Source organism: Palaemon carinicauda, chromosome 13, assembly GCF_036898095.1.
Source record: "Palaemon carinicauda isolate YSFRI2023 chromosome 13, ASM3689809v2, whole genome shotgun sequence".
NCBI classification, from domain to species: Eukaryota; Metazoa; Arthropoda; class Malacostraca; order Decapoda; family Palaemonidae; genus Palaemon; species Palaemon carinicauda.
In genome coordinates this window covers 135,092,211-135,102,210 of record NC_090737.1, presented here as the reverse complement: position 1 = coordinate 135,102,210, position 10,000 = coordinate 135,092,211, and the positions used below count along the sequence as shown (strand labels likewise).

The window sequence follows — 10,000 nt, the reverse complement described above, 5'->3', positions numbered from 1 at the left end:
CCGGTCGACTAGACCTAGAGACCTAAGATGTTACCGTTATACATCTTTTCAACTAACTATAAACTATGTTAGAGCTTCCTGCCCCCTACAGGGAAGAGTCCTACTAGACTCTGGAAAGTCTCGAAGAGTACATATATCTATGTATGAATATCAGGCAAGCTAATATAGTGGTCTCGCCCTATATTAAGTAAAGCATAGTTTGTAAAGGACCACTGCGTCAATATGAAATATCGACCAGTTTTCCGCACAATACTTGTATTGGCCAAAGGTTTTATATCCGCATAGGAGGAAAACCAATGCAACCTAGCTTGCATAAAGGAACAATTCTATTAGAATTATCCCAGATAAGGTACATAGAATGAATGCTCAATTATACCAATAAATTGACACAGGTGAAGGAGACGCAAGGTTCTCAAGAACAAGCTTATTGACAGACAATAAACAGACAGGTTAACCACAATTATACATATATATATAAGAAGAGGATAACCCAAAACTTTAAGCATAAGTATGATAGTAAACAGGGCTTGTTTGTCTGAAAGAAAAACATTAGATGCCACTTTTAAGATACCGAGGTATCAAAGTCATAAAAGCCTGTATTACAAATCAATGACATTAGCGTTAGAAACGCTCGGCACACATGTCTGCACTTATGCTAGGTTCACCTTCGGAAATGGAACAGTCTGGATGGGCAACATAGTGCCCTCACTTAGTTTGTAGTACAGTATGTAACTACACACTCACCCTGGAATTAATCGTCCCAATTAAGACCACTGTTCCTCGCAGAGTTAAACAGTAGGGTTAACACCGCGACCCACTGCTACCACAGATCTCTTTTAGTTCCTCTACTTGCTTCGCATAGTGGCGAAAGAACACTCTGGAAGACTTCCAGCCAGTGTATGAACGGAGATGTTCAAAATCCATGCAATTAAAGAAATTTAAGAATGAGGCAACTTTCCTCGGATCGTGACCTGCGGGTGTATTGTCAGGATCCGCTCTGCGAATAAAATATGTGATTTTTGCTCTGAGTTGATTCAGAGATAAATTTGAGCCTGATGTTTCTCCCCTGAATAGTTGACCACCCTTGAAGTCTGAAGTTCTATGAAGATAGACCTTTAGGCATTCTACTGGACATAGAGATGCATCTTCTTTCAGAGGGCAGATTCTCCAGGGACCCCACCTGTTGGTGGGTAACTCATTCTTGGCGAGAAACATAGGATCCGGAAACAGGTTCAGTTCTTCCCCATCCAGGAACTGAACACGACCTGCCTCTCTCGAGAGGCTACAATTTCACTAACCCTGGCCCCGGACGCGAGTGCAAATTAGGAAAATAACTTTTTGTGTCAAATCCTTTAACGCACATTCTTCATTGCTCAACAGAGAAGCGAAATGAAGAACTTGTCTAAAGACCATGAAATGGGCTTTGGAGGTGCTGAAGGTCTGAGCCTAGCACAGGCTTTCGGGACTTTATTAAAGATCTCGTTACCTAGGTCGACCTGGAAGGCATATAGAATGGGTCTTGTCAAAGCAGACTTACACGCTGAAATCGTGTTCGCTGCCAACCCTTGACCATGGAGGTGGGGAAAAAAGATAAGCAGAAGTCTGTCAAGATCTCCTGCGGAATCTTCGCCTTGACAAAAGGCCACCCATTTTCTCCAAGATGACTCATATTGCCTTCTAGTAGATTTGCATTTATATTCCTCAAGGAAGTCTATACTGGCTTTCGAAATCCCGAAACGCTTTCTCACCGCTAGGGAGAGAAAATCATGACCTGCAGGGTCCGGGTTTTCTGTAATGAAGCGCAGACAGTTGACTTCTGGACTCGCTGGGTCAGAACTGGATCTGGTAGTGGTACAAACTTCAGCTACAGTTCCAATGCCAGGAGGAACCACACGCTGTTCGGCCACTTGTGGGCCACTATTGCCGCTACCCTTTGAAGGATCTCAGTTTGTTGAGGACCCTCAACAGAAGGTTGTGAGGAGGGAACAGATAAATCTTGGACCATCTGTTCCAGTCGAGGGACATCGCGTCCACTGCTTCCGCTAAGGGGTCCTCGTACGGGGCACGTACAGGGGCAACTTCTTGTTGTCTTTCGTCGCAAAGAGGTCTATCTGCAGTTCTGGGACTGATTCAGAATGAAGGAGAATGATCCTGCGTCTAAGGACCATTCCGACTCTATCGGTGTGAACCTGGATAGAGCGTCCGCTGTCACATTGCGGACTCCTTGAAGGTGAACTGCCGACAGGTACCACTTCTTCTTTTCCGCCAATCGGAAGACGGCCAACATCACCTGGTTGAGAGGTGGTGACCTCGATCCTTGTCGATTCAAGTATCTTACAACTACCTCGCTGTCTATTACCACTTTCTGTGGAACGAATGACGCGGGGAGACTTTCTTTAAGGTAAGGAGCACTGCCCTAGCTTCTAGAAAGTTTTATGAGAAAGGTCTTGAATAGCCTGGACCAAGTCCCCTGGACTTTTTTCCGATGAGAGTGACCTCCCCATCCCTCCTTTGAGGCGTCTGAGTGAATCGTCACCGACGGGGGAGGTGGCTGAAGAAGAACCTGACTTCTTTAGATGTCTGGCTTGGGACCAAGGCCTGAGAAGAGTACTTAGCCGAAGCGGCTGGTCTTCTCAGATCTCTTCACGCGTTTGATGCATAACTTCTCCAAACTCCGATTGCATCCTTTAGCTGTGCTCTTAGCACTGGGTTTGTCACCGAAGCAAACTGGAGAGAGCGCAGTACTCTCTCCTGCTCGTGTCTTGATATCCTTTCGGAATCTTGAAGTCTCTTGACAGAACCCGCTATCTCCTTCCTTTTCTTCGCTGGGGTGGAGAAACGGTGTGACAAAAGGTCCCAGTGGATCTTAGCCACTGGAACTTTTGAGATGGAGAAAGTCGAGACTTTTTCTGTTGATCTTGAAGCCTAGGTACTCTAGGAACTGGATCACTGACTGGAAGCTTGCAAGCATTCTGTCTCGGATGCTGCCCACACCAACCAGTCGTCCAGGTAGGCTACTACCTGAATTCCCTTTAGGCGAAATTGTTTGAGAGCTACGCTCGCAAGCTTCGTAAAAAATCCTTGGGGCTATGTTTAGCCCGAATGGCATGGCTCCGAAGGCGTGTAGTCTTCGCTGTAGCCTGAACCCTAGGTAGGGGGAGAGTCGATGGCTAATTGGAATGTGCCAGTAGGCATCTGACAAGTCTATAGAGACGGAATATGCCCTCTTGGGCATTAAGGTCCTTATGTGTTGCAGTGTTAGCATTTTGAATTTGCAATTCACTATGAACTTGTTAAGTGGCGACAAGTCCAGAATGACTCTGAGCTTTTCCGAGTCTTTCTTGGGAACACAAAACAGCCTCCCTTAGAAATTGATGGGCTTCACCCTTTTTCTCCAACCGTTCTTGAACGTACTCCTCCATAACGGGGGTGGAGTGTTGGAAAAAACCGAAGGTACGGGGGTGGAGTGCTGTACCAGCTCCCGCCCAATCCATTCTTGAGTAGGCTGTGGGCCCAGGGATCGAAGGTCCACCGATCCCAAAATTTCAGAAGTCTCCCTCCTACCGGTATCACCTCACTTGGACTGCCGTCCTGAGGTCTTGCCTTCCTGACCACGACCACCCCTGAATCCCCTTCCCCTTGAGGGGCGTCTAGACGAGCCTCTGGCTGCTCCTCTAGGCTTTGCTCGGAAGGAAGTAGACTGCCCTTCGAACGCTGGGGTGAATGCCGTGGACTGTGTCGACACGGCCTGGGGTACCCACTGAAAGGTGGTCGGGGTTTGTGCCACGATCTGGGGCACTGGGGGCAATGGCAATTGCAGTTGCTGTTGCTGTCTAAGAGGCTTGGCTGGCCGAGACGGTAGCCTAGTCCTCATAGTCTTCCTCTTTGGTTGAGGACCCTCATCCGGGGAAGACTTTCTTTTGATAGCCAGGTCCCACTTCTGGAGAAGGTTTCTATTCTCCAAGGTGGCTTTATCAAAAACTTCTTTGACCAAGTCGGTAGGGAAAAAGGTCTTTTCCCCAAATGTTGGAGGAGATTAGTTTCTTTAGCTCGTGCCTCACTGTAGCCGAGGTAAACACGAACTCCCTACAAGCTCTCCTTGCCTTGACGAAGCCATAAAGGTCCTTCGTCACTGTGGCCAGATGAGGCTTGACCACTACCATGAACATTTCATGGACCTTGGGGTCACTTGCCATCGTCTCGAGAGTAGTCTGAAGAGACATTGAGGCAGTCAGTCTTTCTTTTGTATCGAGCTCACTTCGCAAAAGAAAGTCAGACAGCTTAGGGGGGTCCTTGCCGAACTGACGTCCGGCAATATCAGCCTCCAACTTTCCACTTAGAACGTAAGATGGACGTCCTTCCAATCTTTGTGGTCCATAGGCAGGGCCAGCGACAAGGGTTTACACTCCTCTAGGGAGGGGCAAGACTTGCCGGCCTCGATTGCTTTTAGTACAGCCAGAAACCCTTTCTGTAAAAAGGGGGAAGGCTCTAGTAGGCGAGGACACAAAGGAAGGGAGCTTCCTATTCAATGCAGCTACCTTTGAGTTAGAGAAGCCCCTCTCTTTCATCGAAGATGAAAGTAGAGCTTGAGCCTTAGCATGGTCATCACTATGACCTCCTTCGGCTCTGCCTCCTCCTTTGAAGCTGGTTCCTTCCTCAGCCGGACATAACAGTCCGGATATGGTGCCTTGCTGGGCCAGAATTCCACCCTCCAGGGGAACTGAGCCCAGCATATCCGAGATGACGATCTTTCCAGTCGTCATCGACATGTGCTCAGCATACCTCCATGGGTTAGCATTCGAGCACAAAGGAAGGTCTTTCACATTGAGCTTTTCTGGGGCCCATGTGATTCTGCAAGGCACTGCATTCGCAGTTCCATTGCAGCCGCCTTCTCCTGATTCTCCTTCTGCATTTGTTGGATCATTCCAACAATAGAAGAGAGGGCCTGTCCCAGCTCTACTGGGAGACCGGCCGATGTAGAGGGACTTGAACTTCATCCTGGGCTTCTGCAAGGAGGTCTTCCTCCTGACACCCGTCCACATCAGATATCCTGTCATTTAGCTGGATGTCTTGCATCGCGACCGCGACTTCAGCATCCACCTGGATCTGAACTTAGGGGATCTCCTCTTGAGGCTGGGGAATCACTGCCTCAGCTGATGCCTTAGGGAAAAGATACGCCCTCATCTTCTCACTTGGAAGATAAGGGCCAGAAGTGTACTTTTGGAAGCCCCTTACCCAGGTACGAAGCTTCTTCCTAGCTATTTAAATGTCTCATTAATCAGGTTAGTGCACCCAGTACATACCTGAGGGTCCCAATACCGGAGATCATCCTTGGAGACAGCGTATGCTGCGTGTCTCCTACAAAACTCATGTCCGCAGAGGTTCTTGCTGCTGACATTGCAGAAAGCACTTCCCCACTTCGGAGTGTCCTTCTGTAAAGAGAGAATTTCCATGAGTATCAAGTGAACTATGTATCACTGGATATGCATAGTATAGCATAACAATTCATAAATGAAAGACACACACTTGTGTTTCCCTCACAACCCATTGTTGCAGCCTTCCAGATAATAAAATCAAAAAATGGTTTATCTCTACTAGAGTAACCAATGCAAGGTTTCCATAGGAAACAGGTGGAGCTCACACCTAGGCAATGATTTTAAAAATCCTGGATAATAGACGGGGAAGAACTCTGCTTCCTGTCTGAGGGCAACAGCAAAGGGCTGTGTAAGAAAACACAATAGTGTTAGAAGATACAGTGCTGTACCTAAACTTTTACTATAGTTTTCTTCTTACTGTATATGCTATACAGAAGAATACTAGTACAGTATAGGAGGATGTGTGCCGGCCTGCCTTTGCCGGCCGGCACACACCACAATTAGCTTTAAAGTATACTACTTAACAGCTATAGGGCGGCAGCCCTCTGGTTCAAATGCCTGTGCCGGCGGCAGCAGCTGCCGGCCAGCAACAGCCAGTGTTGGCCGGCAATGATTGCCGGCCAGCAACTACACAAGGTAGTACCCAGCTGCCGGCCACACTCTTGGTGACCGGCAGACAAGGACTGACATAAGCCGGCCGGCAAAGGTACAAGACCGATGCCAGCCGGCAGCAAAAGAACCAGAAGACTACCCCTGCCCGGCTGCCGGCCTCATAGGCCGGCAGCCGGCCTCATAGGCCGGCTGCCGGGACAGGTACAGCACTAGAAGAAAATAGAATGGATGCCGGGATAAGAGTGTACACAACCCCCCCAGCCCGGCAACCGAAAGAGTGCATATAAGGAAGGGGAGAAACTTAATTCAGGCTTCCTTGACCAATGCCGTCCGGCTCTGCCGGCAGGCATGGATGAGGGACCAAGAGAGGTCCGGGCAGCACTCGAAAACATAAGACCCTTGCCGTCCAGCGTCTCTGCCGGCCGGCAATGGGCTTAGTCAATCCAAATCCCAACCTATACTAGGTCCAGAAGTAGAATGACATATGGTACAGTAATACCCCTGCCGGCCGGCAAGGTACAGTACAGTAATGGCTAGGCCATTACGGAGATAGAGGGGGAAGGGACAAGAGGGTCCTGCCAACCTTGCTTTAGTGACAGATCACCCGTAGCCAAGAACTCTGTCTTAGCCTAAGGGAGATCTAAGGGAAAGGGCCAGCAATACTTGCCAGCTTCCAAAGCACCAAAGCAAGGAAGGCGTTGCTATTCCCAAGGGAAGATTTTATCCTCCCCAAGAACAGCAACAGGACTTTAGTCTGGTCGATCACAAAGGGAGGAATCATACTACAGAAACCTTCGATAGTGACCTAAGGGAGCTAAGCTCCCTTTAAAAGTGTTAGGTCAGCGAGGGGAACTCTGCCCCAAGCCAGACAACACGGACCAGACTAAAAAACTCTGTTGTTCTGTCCCTCTTTGAACCAGACTCTGCTGGAACAGGAAGGTACAGTAACACCCTAGTATAGTTTTATCGAAAATAAATTCGGAAAAAACCACTTAGGGATAAGCCCAAGGCTTAAACAGAGGGAAAGGGATTGCATACCTTCTCCGAAGAAAAGAAAGCAACCGGGGAGAATAATAAAGTATACTAAGGCTCCATAAGCAATTAACCTAGGCACCAAGAGAATCGATTACCTAATTCACCGAAACTCTCACGTATACAATCTTGGAAATATTCCACACAGTCTAAAATGTATAAAAAATAGCCTAAAGCTTTAATAAACTTTTAATTACACTCGGAAAAACCAAAATCATGCATTAAGTACTAGGACCAAACGACTAGGCTACATGGCCTAGCGTAGGCCAGAATGGCGAATACTTCGCCAAATAATACTAAGCACGAAAGGAAATCCTATGTAACGCTAAATAGCTAAAATTTATTAAGCAAAACAACCAGGAATGTCACTCTGACTAACTAATTTATACCTAGCGAGTGACAGTGTCCAGGACACCTCTGGTAGGCTACGGCTCTTGTATCAAAGATTAATCCTATTAATCACTCAAAATTTTACCAAGAGCCTACATTTATACATAACAGACACTATACTCAACTTATCCGAGGCCAACGAAGACGGAGAAGCCATGAAAAGCTGAATAAATCCAAGATTTGCGAGAAAAACAGGAAAAAACACCGAGTTGTTAAGCTACGCAAAAAGGAATACAGATGGCGCCAGGATTGGCGCCAGGCACGCATACGAATCGGGGGATTGGGAAGCCTTGGGAGCGGCTCCCCCCTTTTTCTTTCCCGAATTCGTATCTCGTCAATCTCCCTACGAGACGAATCTCTATTCAGGTTGTAGATTGCCATGTGACGTGTCTAGAATACGTCCTCTGATATGTCGCGATATCCCTTTCACGAGGGATACTCGCTCCAGGAGTTAGAATTCTGGTACCTTAAGGTAAATTCTCTGGGAATATCGCCGTAGTTGTAATATACCCTAGGAAGCTACCCTATAGGAACTTCCATCAGGACGACATGGCTTGAGCCCAAAAATATATATATATATATATATATATATATATATATATATATATATATATATATATATAATGTGTGTGTGTTTGGATGTGTGTCTGTGTGTGTGGGTGCATCTATCCATCCATTCATCTATCTATCTGTCTATCTATATACATGTATATATATATATATATATATATATATATATATATATATATATATATATATATATATATATATATATATTATATATGTATATATATGTATATGTATATATGTAAATTATTATGTGTATATTTATGTCTATATATTTGTATATATATATATATATATATATATATATATATATATATATATATATATATATATATATATACATATATATATATATATATATATATATATAGAGAGAGAGAGAGAGAGAGAGAGAGAGAGAGAGAGAGAGAGAGAGAGAGAGAGAGAGAGAGAGAAGAGAATAAGAATAATAAAACATCCTCTCATCATCTTGACATAGATCGAGAACAGAATAAAGAAAGACTCTAAACGTTATTAAATTCCATTAAGAGCAATCAAGACACCTTGTTCTCCATTAATGCAACGCCAGATCATTTTAAATCAGTCAATCAACATCAATATAGCATTGCAACATTGCCTTGATTAACGAAGAATGACTTCAACCTTGATTCTTAATGAGCAATCGTCACGCTATAGTCTATTTCTTTTAGCGATGCATATTTGCACCGACTCGCAGCGGTGCCCTTTTAGCTCGGAAAAGTTTCCTGATCGCTGATTGGTTAGAATTATCTCGTCCAACCAATCAGTGATCCAGGGAACTTTTCCGAGCTAAAAGGGCAACGCTGCGAGTCGGTGCAAATATGCATCGCTAAAAGAAATTAACTATTGGTATCATCTCCCTTCTGCAGGTCGTGGCTCTTCCCCTGAGGGAGATCTTTACCTCCCTTCCGTTCTGGGGCCTGATGATGGGCGCCTTTGGGTACGACTACGGGTTTTTCACCCTCCTGACGGAGATCCCAACCTACCTGAAGAATATGCAGCATTTTGATATAAACCAGGTAATGTGAGATTGTCCATTCTTGGAAATTTCCAAAGAAAACAAATAATTTATTATTGTTATTATTATTTTTATTATTATTATTATTATTATTAGTAGTAGTAGTAGTAGTAGTAGTCTAAGGACTACGTATTAGTTTAGAGACTTCAAAACTACATAGTATTCCAAGGACTTAAAACTAACATTAGTCAAAAGACTTCAAACTACATATCGGTCCAAAGACTTCAAACTACATATCATTCCTAGGACTTTAAACTACACATTAGTTCAAAGACTTCAAACTACATATCAGTCCAAGGACTTCAAATTACACATTAGTTCAAGGACTTCAAACTACATATCATTCCAAGGCCTTTAAACTACACATTAGTCCAAAGACTTCAAACTATACATCAGTACAAAGACTTCAAACTACATATCAGTCCAAGGATTTCAAACTACCTATTAGTACAAATACTTCAAAATACATCTTAATCCAAAGACTTCAAACTACGTATCAGTCCAAGGTCTTCAAAATACATCTCGGTTAAAAGACTTCAAACTATACATCAGTCCAAGGACTTCAAACTACATTTCGTCCAAAGACTTCAAAACATATCTTAATCAAAAGACTTCAAACTACGTATCGGTCCAAGGACTTCAAAATACAACTCAGTTAAAAGACTTCAAACTATATATCAGTACAAGGATTTCAAACTACATTTCATCCAAAGACTTCAAAACATATCTTAATCAAAAGGCTTCAAACGACGTATCAGTCCAAGGACTTCAAAATACATCTTAGTTAAAAGACTTCAAACTATATATCAGTCCAAGGACTTAAAACTAAATCCAGTCCAATGACTTCAAACTACACATCAGTCCAAGGACATCAAATTACATTCCAGTCCAAGGACTTCAAACTACATACCAGTCCAAGGACTTCGAAATACAAATCCAAAAATTTCACACATATCAATCCAAGGACTCCATACTGCTTAAAAACACT

The 10,000-nt window shown here is 44.4% G+C and overlaps 1 protein-coding gene across 1 annotated transcript in view; it reads left to right on the top strand.

Annotated features, from left to right (window-relative positions):
* Positions 1 to 10,000, top strand: part of LOC137652099 (sialin-like) — a 20,673-nt gene that overhangs the window by 4,325 nt on the left and 6,348 nt on the right. Inside the window, exon 6 of the mRNA XM_068385297.1 lies at positions 8,864 to 9,013. Within this exon, the coding sequence (XP_068241398.1) occupies positions 8,864 to 9,013 (150 nt within the window). The remainder of the gene's footprint in view (positions 1 to 8,863; positions 9,014 to 10,000) is intronic.